The sequence below is a fragment of the Manis javanica genome, chromosome 8 (assembly GCF_040802235.1).
Source record: "Manis javanica isolate MJ-LG chromosome 8, MJ_LKY, whole genome shotgun sequence".
Classification (NCBI taxonomy): Eukaryota; Metazoa; Chordata; class Mammalia; order Pholidota; family Manidae; genus Manis; species Manis javanica.
Window position 1 is genome coordinate 61,064,682 of NC_133163.1, and position 21,440 is coordinate 61,086,121.

The 21,440-nt window shown below is 33.1% G+C and overlaps 1 protein-coding gene across 17 annotated transcripts in view; it reads right to left on the reverse strand.

Annotated features, from left to right (window-relative positions):
- MIPOL1 (mirror-image polydactyly 1) overlaps nt 1-21,440 on the reverse strand; it is a 321,127-nt gene that overhangs the window by 101,448 nt on the left and 198,239 nt on the right. For 15 of the 17 annotated variants that reach the window (XM_073211334.1, XM_073211329.1, XM_073211331.1 and 12 more), the window contains one exon: nt 12,825-12,919. The exons of 1 other annotated variant lie outside the window; for it this stretch is intronic. In XM_073211334.1, coding sequence (XP_073067435.1) covers nt 12,825-12,919 — 95 coding nt within the window. Of the gene's footprint in view, nt 1-12,820; nt 12,920-21,440 lie in introns of those variants that run through there. One more of the 17 variants, XM_073211335.1, reaches the window with a different exon arrangement.

The following is a 21,440-nucleotide window of genomic DNA, read 5'->3' on the forward strand; positions in this document are numbered from 1 at the left end:
CTGGATATTTGATATAAAGAAATTACTGTTAAATTGTTCTTTAAATGTGTTAATGGCATTATGGTTATGCTAAAATAAGAGTTCTTACTTTTTAGAGACATATACTGAAATGTTTAGAGATGAGATTACAAGGTATATGGGATTTACTCTGACATAATACCCAATATTAGGGGTCTGTGCATGAGACTATGGACAGAACAGGACTCACCAGGCAGGAGTTGATAATGTTGGGGGTCAAGTGATGGGCACATGTGGAGTTGATTACATCTTCTTTCATACATATTTAATATTTAAGAATTCATGTATGCTTTTAAAATGCTTTGAATATTATATAAATTACAAGAGTGTATTTTTTCTTGGTATAGATTTTTAAAAATGTTTTTAAGAACAAGTTCCAGATTCCCAAGGCTCTCTCAATTCTATAATGTAACACAGTATGCTCGTTACAACTCTTTACTTTTGCTTATACTGTCCTTCCACACTAGAATGCCCTTTTTCCTCCTCCTCTTTCTATCAGAATCTTCATACCTCCATTACCAAGCATTTCACAAAACTCTGTCTATTTCAGTTTATGATGATTTTTCCCTTCTGTCACAATTTGGCAATGTCAAATTATTTTCTTTAATAGCATTTCATCTTATATGCTCATTTTGAGTATATTTTTTTCTTTCTACTTAATTATAATTTATTTGAGGGCAGCAATTGCACTGTATCCTGTTACTCTTTATTTTCCAAGGAGACTGCACAATCCTTGATAGGTACTAGGCTCTTAATAAATTCATATAGAATTGAAAATGGCTAGCTGATTAATGATTGCTTCTTAATGTAGTTAATGGTATATTAACGATTGTGCTAGACCACTGGTAAAACAATATTAATATTATAACATACAAATGAAAATAAGTGATCATATGGGTAGAATTACTTTTAGGCCATAATATTTACTTTTTGTAGTCTGACATATGATATAATGCTAGAGCTTAAAGGTTCTAAAAAAATATTCAGAGGTAGTCTATTTATAAATACAGACATTGACTGCAGCTGTAATTTGTATAGTTTGGCTGAACACAGACAAAGACTGTTAAACTCCAAAGCAGGTCAGATTCTTTTACCGTTTTAACGTGTCTTTAACGTGGTCTCAGAGGTGTGTTTGATGTGATAAACATATCAAGCATATCCAGATCAGGAAAATAATGCTGAAGTACCAGTTTTGCTTCAGCAGCATTTCTGGGAGAGGCAGGGGAAGCTGAGGAGTAGATAGAGTAAAAGGTCCAAGTATCAGATAGATTAGGTAATATTTATACTTCTGCTACTGGCCTTGATGTGACCTAGGACAAGCTAGTTCATAGCTCTGTGTTTCAATTTCCTCATCTGCAAAAAGGGATAATACCTCACAAGGCTGTTGAAGATTGACTAAAGAAGATAACATATGTACTGAATTCCAAGATACAAGATAGAAAGAGTTGGAAACATAGCCTTAAAATCATATCTTTATTAATTTCTGGGGTAGATTTTTTAATAGAAAATATTGGGAGAACAGTGTACTTTGAATGTATTTAAAATTTTTGTTTACAATTGCAGGAAAATCCTATGAAAAACTTTTTAATAGGGTAGAAGACAAATGAAAACAATTACTAAATTTCTAACTCTCAATGGATTTCTAAACATTAAAATGCTCCTGTGTGAATACACAACTCTTGAAAATAAACTGTTAAACAAAATGGGCCAAATCTAAGTTCAAGCACATCATAAACTGTCGTATGACGAGAGAAAAATAAGCCCTCTAATTCCTGGGAGAACTTGTTCCCAAAGAAAAATCGAACAATTTCATATTGTAGTCACAATATTGTATTTTGAGCCAAAAATACTAAAAAAAACCACAAAGAAATATATTAATAGAATCTCAAAGAATAGTGAATGACAATTCAATATAAACTCAGCATAGGGATTATAATAATGGTTCACATTTATTAAATACCTAAGTCTGTACCCAGGAACTATACAAAGTATCTGACATGCACTGTTTCATTTGATTTTTCTCAAAAAATAATATGAGGCAGGTATCATTACAATTCCAACCTTACAGGTCAGGAAATTGAGGCTTTGAGAGATTAATTCTACCAAAGGTCACCTCAGCTAGGAAGTCAGAATGTATACCATCTGCCTTACTATAGTGTTAGCTCTAAATTAAAATAGTGTATTGTACCAAAAGAATTAATTCAAAATAAAAATTTTACAAATAAAAAATATAAACAAATACAATTAAATCAGATGAAGTAAACTTTTCTTTATATGAATTATAATTTAAGTCTCTTTATGTCACATTTTAATCATGTTACTAACTACAAACCAAACAAAATTATTAAAAATTAGGAAAACAAAGGCTAATTCTTGACTCCTGGATTTCACTTTAGTTTTCAGCTAACAGTAGAATAGGTGGGTAAATGGTATTTTCATTATGAATCATATATAACAAAACCAAACCAAATCAAACAGAATTAGAAAATGTACACAGAACAATTGGAGCCAACAGTGTGTCCAACTTTCCAGAATAAAATCTTAATTCTCACATTTTTTTCATGTAATTAAAGTTTTAGAAAATTTTTATTTTATACAATTCAGAACAACTAACCAAACTTGTTAGGACAACTAAACTTTCCATTAATTAACATCAATTAAAATATTTATCAGATCAATGTCTAATCAAACTAAACTAAAAAAATCCCTAGGCTGTCAAATTTCTTGACTGTTTCATGTAGTAACTGAATATTGCTTATTTTTTTAATTTTATCATAACTAGTTATTTTGGGAAAGAACTGGAACTATATTAATAGAATACTCAGTCATAAAACTCTTAGGAGCCCAAAGGGAACAAGATATACTGTACAACAACAATTAAAATTTAACAACTAAACAGAATAGTAAATTAAACTCTAATAAACTCAGAAGTTTCATAAATATCTTGGGTTTGGAATAACAAGAGGAACAAAATATTTTTGACCTGAATTTATAAAGCAGATTTTTATTTCGAATTATAGGAAAAACATTCAATTAAGCCTATTTAACCTTGGCAAACTTTTGGAACATCAATTTAAACTTCAGAGAACAAGTACTTCATGATTTAAAGAGCGAAAAGTCTAGCTACTTCATATATAATTGAGACCGGAATATTTACACATTTAAATACCTAAGTGCAGGTAAACATTTGCCTTCATGGGAGAGGCCCAGGTGAAAGGGCCCCGTGGCAAAATGGCAGTGTTAAGTCCCGGATATCTGACTGCACTGCCAGTGCCACCCAGTCTTAAAAATACTGCTGGATCATCATCACTGTCCTCAGCTAATATTTACTAAGCTCTTTATGACAGCAGTGGCATTAGAAAGTTTATAGAAATCAAGAGTAGCTCAAAGATCTCAGTTTATCTTGTTCCATATGTTAACATTGTTATTTATTGTTTTTAAATTAATGAATCAGATTGTTTCTGAACAAAGGTCTTCAATTATTAGCTATTAAATATCTGTTTGTCAAATATTTTAAACTAGTTTAGTTTCAATGCAACTTTAGTGCATTTAAAAATATATACATACATCATAAATAGAAAGAAAGGAAAGAGGACACATTTGTAATCCAAATATGAAAAACAAGTCTAATTGTACGGAGTGAAGTCTCTTGAAATACGAAGGAATTCTCTCCTCTCATTGTCATTTCTGGTCATAGCTAATACTCACAGGATGAATTCTATAAAAAAGCACCCTTTTTCTTACCAACCTGTCAGGGGTTCCCACTTCTACCAAGTTGCAGAGTAATGTTAAGGTTAATACTTCTTTTGAAGTTGGTAGCAGTTTTCTGAATATTTTATTTTTTTAAAAGTGCTTCAATTTCTGCAGCGTAAGAGACTTTAAATAACAGTTTAAAATATTAGGCAAACTTAAAACATAATCAAAGTTATCATTTTATAATATAGGTAAATCTATTTTGGCTTGTTATTCCCTTATGTACCTCATCTTTTTTGTAAAGCACATACTAATAAAATCCATTAAAGAAAATGAATTCATTGTCATACACATAGACATGCAGGCATTACTAATTTATTTTTCATGGATGCTTATTTATTACTAGTCCTCAAATTTAATTCGTGCAAGTTATTATGGATAAAGATATTTTTAAAATTACAAACTCATTTTTATATCAAAGTAATGCACACATATAAAAAATTCAAACACTTGAATAGGGTATGAAGTGCCAAGTTAAAATTTTCTCTCTCACTCATCAAGCATATAATACATCTGTGAGACTCAGTCCCACTTCCCAGAGAACCTGCTAAGTTTCTGATGTATCACAATGTCTAAGCATATACTTACACATTCACAATGTCTAAGCATATACTTACACATTCATAAAACTCCATTAAAGACATGTAATATGCAGTGGTAAACAACAGGATATAATTTTTATCTACACATTTGAATTTATACTTTCTTTCAGCAAAATCCTTGCCTTGCAAAAATCTAGTTTCTAGAGGACAATCCTCAAATATAACATAGTGTCATGTAAGACTATTATGAAGAAAAAGAAAAGAAAAACAATAAAGAGTGATGCAGTGAGAAAGCAGGCTATTTTACGTAGAGTGGTCAGGACATTTAAGCAGAAAATTGAACAAATGAAGGAGCAGACTTGTGGGGTAGATCACTCCAGGTAGAGAAAAAAAATTCAAGGCACTGAGATGGGAGCATTCATAGAATGTTTGAGATAAGAAGGGAGTTAGTGTGGGTGTAGTGAAGCAAGACAGAAACATGTTAAGAAATGGACTTAAGAGAGGTAGCCAGGGGCCAGTGCATATATGTACAAATACGACTTTTATAAATACATAAGATTACAACATACATCTGGGATCACAAACTTGAATGCCTATATGGTCGAGGCAGATGATTTTAAGTGCGTGAAGTAGGCAGGAGGGGAAATGTGATGAAATGGCAAGCACATACCCTTTGATAGAAAGTAGTTTCAATATAGCCCCAGCTAATTGTTGAAATGCACATGTGTGGTGGTTAATTTTGTGTGTCAACTCGGTTTGGTTAAGGTACCCAGATGTTTGTCCAAACACTAATCTAGTTGTTTCTGTAAAGGTAAATGATTAATATTTAGATCAGTAGATATTGAGGAAAGCAGATTTTTCTCCATGAGCCTCACCCCATCAGCGGAAGGCTTCAAGAAAAAGACTGAAATCCGCCCCCCCAGGAAGAAGGAATTCTGCCTCCTTGGACTCTAATATCCTAGACTATAATATGAAGTCCTCCCTGGTTTTCCAGCCACCTGGCTTGCCCCACAGGTTTTTGGACTTGCCAGCCCCTGTGCCCCCAGAACTGCATGAGCCAATTCCCTAAAATAAATCTCTCTTGCTGTATACATGGTCTGTTGGTTCTGTTACTCTGGAGAATGTGATCCCATAATCCTAAGGGTGCCATGTTGCCAGATCTTACAGTTTTTATTTTGACAATTAACTTAATATTTTTAAACAATGTGTTGAATACACAAAACATCCATAGGAAAGATTCTAATTTCTTTTTTCATTTTTCAAAAATCTGAACAAATATTCCTGGTAATAGTTTCCAAATGTGAACACTACTGGCCTGGAAAAAAATAAACTTTGTTGGCAGACAATATACTTACTTTATCACACGGAGGACTCATTTTGCTCCATACTCCTGCAGATGACTACCCAAGATGCTGGACTAGGTCCATGTTATACCATTCGTCACTAAGCTCTCATTATATGCACTGCACATACTACCACTCTGCCACAGAAACTTTCAATCTGAAGAAATTTTCAAACTACTGTTAAATTTGATTATTTGTTTGGCAAATATTTACTGAAGGCCTGCTATATATGAAGAATAGGAGTCCCAGTAGGAGAGTTAAGAGAAATATTTATACAATATTTACATAGGTAAGCATGAGGTATGCATTGTGAGAGAACCACTGTAACTGTAGTAGTTAATTTTAGGCAGAATGACATCAGAAAAGGATTAATGGAATAGTTGGTATTGAAACTGTGTTCTGAAGGATCAATAAGAATCTGACAGGCATGGATGGATTACTCCAGGAAGAACAGGCGACCATGAAGAAAAGCAATGGAGTGGGAAATTGTGGGGTATTCCCAGGAAACAGTGAATGATTCACTTTGGGACTACAAATAACAGTCAACTCAGTGGAACAAATATTTGTCAAGTGCCTACTACGTCTGAAACACTGTACTGGCACCAGTGACACAGATATGAATGAAACTGGAAGGCAAAAATAGTAAATCAGAAATAGAGGCAGCAGCAATATCAAGGGCTCATGAATGTTAGGTTAAAGAGTTTGGAATTTATTGTATAGGTAATGTGGTATTATTAAATAATGGCTGAGCAAGAAGTTGAAAATAATGTTTCAGGAATCCTAAGAGTAGCAGGAATTCAGACAAGTAGATGAAGTAGCAAGAAAAGCTTGGGGATAAAATCATACAAGTTTGGTCTAAGGCAGTAATTTTGCAAAATAAAAATGCAAGAGTAACAGATACTGCAAGGAAAAATCTGGCAAAATTTGGTCACTTATTAAATTTGTAAAAAGGGACAAATCAAAGATGACCTTTGTAAGGAGGCAACTAGCCCTGTGGAACTGTAATAATGGTGATTCGGTGCCAAGACAAAGAGGAATGCTTTACTTTTTCATCCAACAAAATATAAAATAAAGTTTTTTCAAGCTGATACAAATAATGTTAATAGATGGCAAACTTCAGAAACTATAATTGGCAAGCCATCCTAATTCTGGGCCTTTTGCTAACCACATGATTAAATGCCAAAATATTTTGTTAAATGCTCTTAAAAGAGGACACTGGGTCATTTCATAGAATAACAAAGATCAGTTTATAACTATACATGTTGAATTTTGATCTTACGCTTCTAACTTACTATCAGTATAAGGCACAAAATAGTGAAACTGGATAATACAAAAAATGTCCTTTTGGATACAAAGTCATAGAAAACAAAGTATTTTGGTAAAAATAGCCTCTTTGCTAATTTAATTGTCTTATATTTCAGTAAAGCAAAACTTATGAAGCAATTTTGTCAATAATACTACTAATATATTTCATTTGCCTAGTGCTATATAGTTTTCAAAAAACATCCTATTATATCATCTCATTGATCTTCGTAATAAGCAGGTCATATGCTACCTCCATTTACAGGTAGAGTAACTGACATTCAGAGGTTAAGTAACTTAGTAAATGTCATATTCTATAACTTGAGAGGAGAAAGGAAAGCATCTTTAAGAAGTATATTCCAAATCAGTGGACATACAGAAAATGAAAACCTTAAGGATTTTGGGTTTATTTTTTTAAATTTGTTTTAACTTTCTTGTTTTGAATTCCAGAGCCACCAATAAATATATATGGTGACTTGAATAGCTGAATAGTAAAGGTGAAGCTAGCTGTATATTAAAATACAGGCACATGTAATGGTATAAGAAGTTGTTGATTCTAAACACCACCAAACAAAAATTTAATCTACCTCATGTGAAAGTGTGACAGATTTCACAAAATGTTAGAACTAGAAAAAGTCTCTAGTATCAAAGTTAATGAAACTGAAACCTAGAAAGCTTGGAGCTTGCCTATGTTTAAAAAAATAATCTGATTAATGGCAAAGATGGAAGAATTCAGGTCTTCTTTTGGTCTTATTACTGCTTTATGGGAACATAATTCAGCTCTACAGATGGTTAGTTCCTCTAGAAAACATAGATGTGAGAAAATTTTATGTCACTGTGTAGTTCAATTAGTACAACCAACTAAAATACAGAATTGATGGGGTCAGGATTGAGGGTTCAACCATTCTTGATGAGGGATTTGCACTGAGAAAAATGTTGCTTCTTGGCCAGCACTGGCGTGCCGGAACCACCACTGGCCGCCTTATCAGTGCACAGTTCTGACTGAGAGAACATATGGTTCAATGAAAAGCGATCAACAGTATAAAAAAAACAACCCAACGAGATCCTAGTAACAGCTGTAATATTCCTGATTGTTAAGGATAGCATATATACAGACAAAAAAAAAATATATCTAAGAAGTAAAAGACCCATACTAAATAAAATTTTTAAAAATGGAGAAAAAAATTTAAGAATTTCCCTCTCTTTTTGAATGTTTACATGGCTTCTATCTTAATAGCTTTTATGACTTTGAAATGTATATTATAAACCCAATAAGCAGAGTTTATGTTTAGTCCCAATTTTCACTATTGTCAAACATACAAGTATCCTATTTAAGTATTACAAATAACATACTAATACGGTCATAGGAAACACATTACCTTAAAATATGGAGCAGTCTATTCAATATTTTTGGCTTAAAAGATGAAATTTGCTGTGTTCTGAAAGGTATCACAACTTTCCATGTGGAATCACACACAAAAAAGTAAAAATTTAAAACTTCAACTTTATTATTATATTAAATCCTAGTTTACCAGAACCAAACAACAGAATATAATTTTTACCTACACATTTGAATTTATACTTTCTTTCAGCAAAAGGAAATATAAGGAAGCACAATAAAGTCCGCAAACATTGAAACTAAGGCATTCTCTCGATTAGAAAGAGTTTGTTATTATTATGCCTCCTGAACTTAGGAATGCAGCACTACAGGTTTATGCCAATGAGAAAATCATTACTAAATACAAATCTAACCCTTACAAGTTTAAGATTCTTCCCTGATGAACCTGTATAAAGTCAGACTAATGAAGCTATTGCAAATGAACTCAGCATTCAGCATTGCAATCAAGATGTACTAATACTTTACTAATAGCACTTGTGTAATAAGTCAAACTTATTTTAAATCTTCATATTGTTATTCTCCTGCTGACCTTTCTGCTTTAATGTGAAACATTTGCCATTTATGATGGTAACTTTAGTATTCCTACCCATTCACGTCACCTGTCCCTAACTCCACCAAGGAACCAAAAACCAACATGTTCTCTTCTTAGTTCTCAGTCTGCAACCCAAAGGGAACAATTGAGAAACTCAGAAAAATACATTTCCATTTTCCTTATTTCCACACAGGAAAAAGGAATGCTTATGGTAACAGTAGCTCTTGGCATAACCCAGCAAAAGAAAATTACTTTTGGAAAAAATTTTTAAAAGACTAAGGTCAGCATCATTAATTGGTAGAATTCAAGGCAAGGCAGAATGGAAGTCTTCAGCATATTTTAATCCGCCCCTAAAATCAATAACTGATCATATATTCTCCTCTGCTTTGGCTTTTTAAAAGAACTATTAATTGTGAACTGAAATTTATTTATATTCACAGCTCTTTTTACCTCCTTCACTCCTGTCTGTGAGCACAAGGTGACTGTCCTCCACTTTTCAAGGCAAATTCTGCAGATTCGAAATTCCATCTCTTCCTGCTTCTTTAGGAATCCTATTCTATAACAGTTCTCTCTATTGGCTCCTTCCAATTAGTCATAAACATGCTGAGTATCTGCCACTTTTTCAAAAACAAAATATAAATCCTTAACCTCATTACGATTAGCAGGTATAATGTGGGGGGGAGGCACGGGGAGGGCTGTGCAACACAGAGAAGACAAGTAGTGATTCTACAGCATCTTACCACGCTGATGGACAGTGACTGTAATGGGGTTTGTGGGGGGGACTTGGTGATAGGGGGCGTCTAGTAACATAATGTTCCTCATGTAATTGTAGATTAATGAAACAAAAAAAATCCTTAACCTACCTTCCTTTCTTCTCTATTATTAACATCTTTCTTATTCAAGTTTCTTCAAGGACCACTCTATTGTCCAAATTGCTATGCTTCTTTATCTCTAATCATTTTTCAATTTACAGAAAACTGGCTTCTATAACTAAAACTACTCTGTGGAGGTCACTAATGATCACCTAATCTCAAACAAATAGGATACTTTTTGTCCTTATCTTAACCATTTAGCAACATTTGACTTTCAAAAAAAAATCTTTGGCTTCAGTGATATCATCATACCTTTTGATTCTACTCCTACCTCACCGACTTCTTGTCGTAAAAATAAATTTACTTTAACATTGGTTGAGCATTAACAATAAACCAAATATTGTGTTAAGAGCTGTCTGGACTTGAAACAACTCTACAAGGCAGTTACCATAGTTATCATTTTAAAAAGGGAAATGGTCTTGGACAGGTTAATTTATATAATGTCACACAAGGCTGGGCTGTCTAACTGCAAATCTCATTAGCTTTCCTACACTACCAGCAATTTTTTTAAAAAGTAGCAGACATGAAGCATGTCTTTTGTTAACTTTTTATTAGAAGAGATTATTTAGCTCTGTTAGATTCATGTAGATTTTTAAAAGTCCATGAAAAACAAGTATTTTAGCTTTACAATTAAAAATTTTTTTTCAATACTCTTGTGTGATTCAGCAAAGACAAGGAGTGCTAAGAACTGGCATCAAGGTTTGTTTTTCAGGAAGCAATGTCAGTTCATGCAAGACTATCATAAACCTCCTGGAGTTCTTGGACACTGTCACCTTATCAACACGAAGAGAAAAGCCTTGCGCACGGAGTAATGCGTCTACAGGCCAGTAAACATCAACAGCTAGAGGAGGCATGGGAGGGTTTCTCCCTTACAGCCGTCTAAAAGAGCATAGCCTAGCCAACACCTTAACTTCCGACTTGTAGTCTCCAGAACTATGAGACAATAAAAGTCTGTTGTTTTTAGCAATCCCATCCCAACCCTTCCATCCCCATTTGTAATGGTTTGTTGATTACTGTGGGGAATCATGTGCTTGCAATTCGAATCAGTGCCTAAAGGTGGGCACATACTTAAGCAGAACTCTGATACTGCATGAAAACATCCCATCCACTCACCATTTTTCACCATTTTGTTTTTCATTATAGAGTGAATGTGACAGTCTCTCCCCATATTTTTCGCCAGTGGCTTTTATGTGTAGCCATGCGTTAGTATCACCTGAGGACCCTCTAAAAATCCTGATCCACATCCCACCCAGGCCAATTACATCAGTCTTTTGGGGTAAAACTTGGTTATCAGTGTTTTAAAGCTCCCTAGAAATTCCCATATGCAGCAGAGTTTGAGGGCTATTGCTTTACATGCAAATTTCAGTTAGCTACGTTAAATTAGGGTCTCTTCTTGTTAGATTAATAGAGTCACATATTAAACCCTTTTTTAAGACCTATGAACACTGTGATTTGTGCCCAGACATTGACTGTTGTAATGTGGTACACCATTGACAGGAAGAGTTTTTAATGCAACAAATCCAAATTCAAGGTGTCAGCTGCGCTATGCTCTCTGTGATGGCAAGGGAGGATCCTCGCAGGCCTCTTCTAGCTTTTGGTGTTTGCTGGCTTGTAGATGTATCACTCTAGGCATATGGTTATCTCTTCCAATGTCTTCATTCAGTCTTCCCTCTGTTCCTGAGTCTCTGGGTCCAAATTTCCACTTTCTATAAGAACACCGGTCATATTGGGTAATAGCCCATAATAATGACCTCATTTTAACCTGATTACCTCTATAAAGACCCTATTTCCAAATAAGGTCACATTCTGAGGTACTAGGGATTAGGACTTCAAGATTTATTTTTTAAGGGACACAATTTAAACCATAACAATAACCAAGAACTGTATGTCAGTAACACTGCTTCAAGGCAGGGGTTCTTAACTTGGGACAGGGAGACAATTTCATCTTTATTTTTTTACCAAGTGTCATGTAAATACATTATTCCCTACAATTATGAACACAGGCAACAAACTACATATAGCATAGAATTATAGGTTCTTGACAGTTTGCAGCCATAGAAACCACCAGTATTTTCATGCCACATTTCAGTGTTTATAGTTATCCTCAAAATGCCATTTATAGTCATCACTACTTTGCAATTACAGTTGTTGATAGACTTGATGTTAGATCTAGTTATTTAATGTATTAATAATAATGTATATATACAGTAATATATCATGATACAGTATTTTCATAACTGTATTTCAATAAAACTGATTTTAATTATATTTTATGCACTTAACATCTTTCTGAGCGAAGATCAAACTAAAAAAATCTTTCAATAACTTACAGCCCCAGTTAGCGAATTCTTCCATTTCAGAGTAGAGGATTTTTTAATCTTAGTAAGGATCAAATATACAGAGCAGTATACATCATTTTTCAAACTTTTTTTTTTAACCTTGATCCACTTTGAGAATATAGATTTAGCACACAGCCCAATACACAATCTAATCTCTCTCTTTCACACACATTACAAAACTGAAACCAGAAGTATCACAAAACAATATTATCCTTACTACAGGGGATGCACTCCAACATTTTATATTCTATTTCTCTTCATTAAAAAATGTCAGTGTGACCTACTGAATTAAACTACTCTTGGAGCATAAATTAAATGAGTTTCAAACATCCTTTACTGGCATTCCTATAGAAACTTCTATACTATATTATAATAGGTGAAAGGCTGTTATTACTGTCTGGTATTCAGGTACTATTTAAAATATATATATCATCATTTTAGAGGTGGCATTTAGATGTGCAAATAATTCAATAGCTAGCCAGGTGCCATTTAGACATTTATAAATTTTAGAATTCTAATGGGACTTTAAGCTTAAACTTTATCAAATGCAGGAAGGAAAAGAGGTAGGATAATGAATATTTTATGCCTGAAAAGTTACCAAAATGTCTTAAGTGCATAATGTTTAATTTCACTGAAGTATTTCCTCACTCACCACTGTAAAATTAGGCAGAAACATTTACAAACTAACAGCATTTGTTTATGCTCAGGCTAAGAAGACTTTTACCTGTAGTAAACTCGAAGTGTCTGGATTTCTTCTTCCAGTGTTTTGTACTGTTGAACTGCAATTTCTTTGGCTTGTTGCATAGCTAACAACTTTGCCTGCAAGTAATTAATATTTTAAGAAAATTAATATTATTGTTGAACTGTAATTTCTCTGGCTTATTGCATGGCTAACAACTTTGCCTGCAAGTAATTAATGTTTTAAGAAAATTAATATTACTTTGGTATGTTAAAATACATTACTGTAGTATGAATGAGTCTTACATTTCTGGTGGTTTTAAAAAACATATCAGTATTTTTAATAGTGATTCCAATTTCCCACAAAACAACCTAATTTATATTAATAACACAAATACAAAGGCATATATTAAACTTACCAACTTTGCTTATTACTAAACTTCAACCTTTATTCATCTGTATCATCAGATACATGCTCTCTGCAATATTTAACTTTATACACAGAATTCAGAATGTGGAACATGGGTTCAGAGCAATATCTAGAGTAGAGATAAGCCCAATGGGTGTTTCACATACAAATTTAATGTGGCTCCACTGCCTGATCACACTAGATTTTCTTTTAACTTTATTAATAGTAAAACTCAGAAAATTTTAAATATGTTGTTAAGCCGTCTTTGATATTTAACATGAAAAAAGTACACAAGACTACAACCTGATTTTTATAGATATGATTTAACCTTTTCAATCCCCCTTCTTTCTTCAGAAAAAAAAATCTCTACAGGAAGTGTGGTAGCAATCTTAAATGTTAGAGATATTTTATTCAAGGGATGTTACAGTTCCTCTCTGCCTATGATATTCAACTCTTAAAGGGTCGGTAATAACTTTTATGATAGAGTTCAAACTAGTATATTTTTCTACCATCTACTCATCATTCCCATTGGATTTTAGGCATAGCCAAGAAGAGTTTTCAAAATAATTTTAAACTATGGTACTGGTAAGTCATGTTCCAGTTGTATTATTCAAAGTTTAATTTGCACAAAAGGTTATCTTTCATTTTAAATGATGTCTGATATACAGCACAGAGCAAATGTTACTGCACACCTCACAAAGTACACTAGTAGCAATAATTAAAATAGTTAATTAAATAACTAAAGTAGTTGAAAATCTGGAGGCAGAAGTTCATTAATTTTGCTGAACTTATATAATTTTACTGGAATTATTTGCTTGCATAAGAATGGAGACATAGGGTAAACTATAAGATTCTGATCAAAAGAAAACATTCTGATCATAGGAAAATTAGTGCAATACAAGTGAATATTAGACATTGCCACTTTTCTAGTTTAATAATGGAGAATAATAAAAACATGTGGCAATTCCAATCTCTGCATATGAATTTAGGCACTGAGTTAATTTGTTCTCAATCTAGGCTAGCAAATTCTAACAAAGAATTATTTTTAATTACACTTAAAATGTTTACTTGCTTTCACATGTCACCTTCTAGAATTATGATACAACATTCTCAAAAATTGTTAAAGATTTAAAATAAAAACAGACGGCTGGCTTTTGATGCCAATAATTGATAGCTTTTCCAATTTTCATTATACAGTAAAATGTGATTGACATGGTAAGCTGGAAGACACAGATACCCACTGTGACTAATAGCAAGTCAAAAGAAATACACCAAAAAAGGACGTCTTATTCAACTTAGAAAACATCAGACATCTTGTTGCACGTGTATGAGGAATATTGTACATTGGACAGGTAATAATTTGCCAAATAAATATGTGATAATACTAACTACCTTAAATGATCATTTTGAAGTTTTTTAAACTAGTACTTTGGCCAAAAACAAAACAAAACAGAACTCCACAACCAAAAAACAAAACCAATGTTTTGCAGGAAAATGCCATGAAGATTCTGCCAAAGACATTTCTGCAGTGAAAATGAGAATATGAGAACTTTACTTAAATTTCTGTGTAATAATTCAGGGAATATGAATATTTCACTTATCTTTCCACATTTAATTGGCAGTGAATATTTGGTGTTAATTCACAGAGAACCACCTAAGTTATTAATTCCAAATACCTGATCTTATGTCTAGGTTCTGATGACTATGTTCAAAGCTATTACAAACTATCTGGCCTTAAAACCTCCTTACTCTGCTTCATCAGGTATGTGCTTATCTGGCCAGCATTTCTTCTTGGGGGGGTACCCCTACCCTACACCATGATGATCCTGTTCAGTGCTGGTTGCTAGGATGAACTTCATTGCCCACTACTTTTGGTGTGTATGATCCAGGTTGTTGAGAAATAGAAGTCCGTCCCACTGGCACCAGAAGAAAACTGAATCCTCGTGACATCATTTGTACTCTTGGATCCCCATATGCCAGACAGACGTAGATCCAGTTCTTGGACTTCCCAGGTACATAATTTTTTTTCATTGGCTTTGGCTTATTTGAGTGGGATTTGTGTTCTATGTATTGTAAGAAAACTTACAATATTTTGTCATTGTCAAAAACTTACAATGATATAAATGTGCTGTTTCCTTCTAGTGCATTTCCTACTTTCATTGTTACTATCATATACTTACATCATTTAACAAGCCAAAAATAAATCTCATATCAAAAACATTAAGGAATTAGCAAACAGGCTATTTTTCCTGTTCCACTGGCATCCTAGTTTCCATATTTCTGGCAATTACTTTTATAAAACTGCACACATTCACTTACATGCATATTCACATAAAAATACATGCACATTAAAAAAATAACAGAATTCAGAGTGTAAGAAAAAATGCAATGCAAAGTAAATCTCCCATTCCCAATCATCAATCAGTACAAAAATCCTCTCTCCTGAATTACCAGTTATCTGTTTATTGGATATCCTTCTAGAGATAGGTCTACGCATGTATATCTGCAACTAAATACATTGATTCAATATTAATGGCATTCTTTACACACTGCAATAAACCTTGTTTTAAATTAAAATATTATTTTTTGCTTATATATGTGTGTGTGTGTAAAAACACATTTATATAAAGCTTATATAGCTCAATCCATCTATCACACTCACTTGTCACACTCCCTTCCTTCCCTCCTAGCCCCAAAGTGAAACACTTCCATGAATATTGGTTCACCATTTGCAAGGATATTTTACACTTTTACTATATAGTTATGTACTTAGAGATGATGTATCTTATTATTTACAGGTTTTTAAATTTTATGTAAATGATTCTCTACATATTTCACAGACAACAGACAACTGCTTTTTTGGTTACTATTTTACTTTTGACTTTTATTCATTTGATAACATGTATCCATTCTGATAATACGTATCTTCACACATTGTGAAAATGTGCAAGACATTGGGATTATAGATATATCTGGACTTATTTTTACATATTTTTCATATTCAGCTCCTTTCTTCTTTCTCTTTTTTCCTCTACTTACAATGGATTTAATTTTTTATAACCACTTTGTTACCATACTGGTTAGAACCTATATATTTACATTCTATGTTGAAATTTCTGATAAAATTATTTAAAACTATTTTTGAGCAAAGCCTATAGTGAGTCGGGATTTCTATATATAATCATAGTTTTTGGTAAACATTTTATACAAATGTAACACTTTTTCTACTTACAGTCATATTTTTAGGTAGAATTTTTATTGCAGTAAATTATGCATGGCATACATATAAGTATACACATGCATGAATTTTTAAAGGGCAGCCTTACTGAGTTATGATCTAAACCAAGTAAAAATTCACCTGTATTCATTGTACAGTGTATGAATTTTGACAAGTTTATAGTGATGTAACAATCAGCACAATTAAGATATAGAACAATTCCATCAACCCAAAATGTTCCCTTGTGCACCAGTGCAGTCAGTGTCCTCCCATTACACACAGCATCTGACAACCACTTGTGATATTTATCCCTACAGTTTTGCCTTTTCTAGACTGTCATATAAATGGAATCATATAGTAGGCAGCCTTTTGATTGTCGCTTCTTTTACTTAATGTTTTGAGATTGATTTAATTTATTATATTTATCAGCACTTCACTTCATTCTTTTGTATCACTGAGTAAGTAGCACTAGTCCACTGAATGGATATATCACAATTTGGTTATCTACTCACCAGCTGATGGGTGTTTGGGCATTTCCAGTTTAGGGCAATTATTTATAAAGCTTCCATATCATCTGCATTTAGTTTATTTGGCAGAACCATGCTTTCATTTTCCTTAGGTACTATGGTAAATGTGTTTTTATATTCTTTATATACATGTAAAGTTATGTACTTTACAAGGCTATATATATTACAAAGAAACTGCCAAAGTTACTACCTAAATTGATGTCACTTTAAAACACCTGTGCTTAACTACAACAGCAATGTCACTTGTTTAATTTCTCCTATGGGCTGGGTATTGTACCAAGTACTTGAAATATGTAACTATAGTCTATCCTCACAGCCAATCTATAAGATGACCCCTACTATCCCTGTTTACAGATGATAAAGCTGAGGTTTATGGATAGACATTAAGCAACTTGTAAATATAACAGAGTTAGTGACTGACAGACCTCAAATATAAATTCAGACCTGTTTGGTCCAAAATATGTATTTCCCCCTTACATTATACTATACAATATTCTGCGCTATGTATATATAACATACTCTGTTAAAGAGAACTATATATGTGTGTGTGTAAAAACACATTTATATAAAGCTTATATATGTAAATCAACCTATATTCTTAAAAACATGTTACAGACAAAAAAGAATATTTACTCAGGAATTTGAAAAAAACACAAATGTGTGGGTTTACAAGCACTGTTAGTTTATAAATGTCACAGCCACACTTGCAGGGGAAAGGACAAGCAGAGATGTGCCAGGTACTCTTGAGCATGCCACCTTTTTATGTTTGGTTTGAATGTGTTTTTAATAGTAATACTCTGATATAGTTAAGCCTTCCTTTGAAAACTCCAAGAGCAATAATGGAAATCTGTTTTTATCAGAGACAGAGGCATTAATCTTGTGTGTGATATCTGCTAAATAAAGACACATACAGTACAAATTAAATCATAGAACCATATCACTTTAGGCCTGAAAAGGATCTTAGAAGTTATATAGTCTTCTACCTTTATAGGTGAGGAAATTGTTGCTAATTCATTTTTAGGGAAACATTTGGAAATTGTCCAAGGTTTCATAGTCAATTAGAAAGAAAGTTGGAGCTGGAATACAGGCATCTGTAGTACACTGTTTATTCTGCTATACAAGGTCACATTTCAATATGGTATAATTTCATATATGTTAATTATTTTCAATAGAAGTGTTTTGTGAACCATAAATACATAGACTGTATTACACTACCAAACACATCTGTAAGATAGCTGGTAGACATGTTCAAACAATACATCTAATTAGACAATTGCTCAATAGTATGATTACAGCTATCCTAATATTTGACTTTTTAACCTCAGAAGCAAGTTAAGAACCTAGTACAGAAAGGATATCTAAAAAAAACAAAACCTTGCATAAAGAGATCTAGGAAAATTAAAAGTTACTAATGGAAGAATAAAAATGGCCAGATTTCAAATACACCTCCCCTTATAGGAAGGTTATGATTGCTCACTACAATATAATGCTCTTCAAGGCTATTCCTTAAAGGCATTTGTCCTCATTTGGCACCTCTCACACTAAGGATGATCAAGTTCTGTATTCAAAAGCAGTCATATATACACGGTCTAGTGATCTGTGGTCTGACATAAGAGAGGTGAGAAAACAATCCGTAACAGAAGCAGAAATCAAAACACTCAGAGGCAGTGAGCAGAATCGATGAAACAGAAAGGCGGGGTAGAGAGAAGTATGCCAGAAAGAGAGTGCAGCACAGGGATGAACAGTAAACTCGGGGTTGGCTACCAGCAATTAGCTCTATGAGTAAGTTAGGGCGTCTGAGTCTAAATTTTCTCAATGGTAAAACTGGGGTGATAATACCCATCTCAAAGGATTATTATGAAATGATAAAATAATTTATGATATGATATAGCTATATCAAAGTGAACAAATATGTAAGCTGTAAAATAGACATGAAATTATTGTGGAAATAACTGATGTCAATAAGGAATAGCATTGTACCAAGTAACAGGTCAATAAAGTGAGTAGGAATTGGGCTTAAAGTACAAATTCAAGCCATGTGGTAGTATAAAGCATGGTCATGAAGGTCCAGATAATAAATATTTTAGGCTTGTGGGCCCTACAGTCTCTGTTGCAGCTATTCAATTTTTGTTGTAGCATGAAAGCAGCCACAGACAATATGTAAATGAACAAGCATGGTTGTACTCCATAAAACTTTATTTACAAAAACAGGCAGCCAGTTCAGAGGACACAGTTTGCTGACTATGGATCTAGAGTGTCAGAGACAACAAGTTTACATGGATATCTGTTGGTCTTTATAAGCTTTTGGTTAATGTTATCAGATACCTGAAAAAGTGAAGAATGGAAATGCTAACCACATTTTTCAATATATTTGATGTCTCTAAAATGAACATGTTTCTGGGGACAATGAAACAAAATTCCTGAAATTCACACTGTTCTGAACAGGTTCTTCTGGGCATATAATGATAGGAAGGAAAAGTGTTAATAGTGGTTGTATGGCATCCTTGTGCTTGCATGACAACACTGCACTGTGACAGGAAGCCTCTTGTCAGGGAGGCATGATTACTATGAAATGATAAAATAATTTATCATATAAATATCCCTATCATTTGATATGATAGCCATATCAAAGTGAATATGTAAGCTGTAATATAGACACTATTTAACACCTACTATATACAAAGCAAAGCAAACAAGTAAAAAAACTTGTAACTTTAAATTGTAGTTTGCCTGATGTTTTTATAGTTTCAACAATATTCTTTTTATTAGTATTTACGTGGTATATCTTTTTAATACTTTTAATTTTAAGCTTTTTATATGCCTAGGTTTAGATGTTTACTATTATAGACAGCATATACTATTTTTTCCAGCCTAACAGTCTTTGTCTTTTAACTGAAATATTTCATCCCTTTACATGTAATTAATTACCAAAAATTTGGGTTTAAATATATAATCTTATATGTGCTTTCTATTTGTCCTGCTAGTTCTTTTTCTTTTTATATCACATTTTCTTGCTATCTTTTGGATTCTTTTGTCATTATCCCTTTCCCCTTCTTTAATCTGAATGTTATACATTCCTTTATCTTCTTTCAATGGTTATCCGAGAAATTACAGGTTATAAATCTGACTTCTCTAAGAGGACCAAAAATCCTTTAACTCTACTCTTTTTTCAACTTATCTGCTTTAAAAAATGTGTTCTAATTCATGCTACTTAGGTTTAAACCTCAAAGATCATTATTAATATTATTTTGTTGAGTCAGTATGCATTTACATCTGTTGCTTTTCTTTTGGGCTTCATTCCTTCCTGGTTGGGAGGTTCATCATGTAATCACATTCCTTCTGTTTAAACAATAGTCCTTGAAAGTTTCTTTAATACAAAGCTGAAAATGACTAACTCTACTTTTAGTTGTTTGAAAATGTGTTTATTTCATATTCATTCTTGGAGGATACTCATGCATGCTGGGTATATAATTCTGTATTAGCAATTCTTTTCTTTCAGCACATTGAAAGCATTTTTCTAATTTCTCCTGACTCTTATTACTCTGTTGAGAAGTTATCTGTAAGTTTAACTGTTGCTCATTTGAAAGTAATTTGCCTTATTCATTTTGCTGACTTGTATGATTGTCTCTTTATATGTTAGAATTCTTCCATTCATTATGATATAATTATATATGTATTTCTTATCTTGCTGTAAAGAAGTATCTTTCATCATTTTTTGAAAAATCTCAGTATTTTTCCCCTCTAATAATGCTTTTCCTGAATTGTCTGTGTTCTCTCCTTTTGGGAGCCCAGTTAAATGTTGAGCTATTTACTCTTTATCTCCTAATCTATTGGTGCTGTATTATGGGGCATTTTCCAGAATGTATTCCAATTCATATGTCTTCTAGTTCTCTAATTACTTTTTCAGCTGTGTATAATCTGATGTTTAACTTCTAGAGAGTTTTACTTCAAAATTTTGTCTTTTTAAAAAAATTTCCATGTGGTCCTTTTTCATATGCGCTTGGTGTTTCCTAGAAAATTCCTGAGGTTTACTCATGCTTATGATTCATACTCTATTTAAATATTCACTGAAGCATTTTATACCTAGCTGTTCCATATTCTTTAGATGAGTTTCATTCATGATGGTGTTCTGCCTCATGTGCTTGATTGATATTTGGTTTGAATTCATATTTTCCAGATCAGTAATTTATGGGAGTTCTGCTAGACTAAACTGGGGATGCCTTCCTCTGAGGAGGACTTATGTATGTTTCATCAAGGAGCCAGGAAACACAATTTCTAGATAAAATTCAAGAAGCCTAGATTAATGCTGGAGTTTCTGACTCAGCTGCCTATCCTTGTTGGGGTCCCAAGAACTGGGGTCCCAAATTGAAGATCAAAGTACTTTTATAGAAGTTTGCCCTTGGTGCAGTTGTGAACCACCTGTTTACTTATTATTGGAGAGGCGGTTGTCTCTGATTCAACTCCCAACATTTTTTGGTGAATAAAGTCTTCGGAAGATTTCCTCTATTT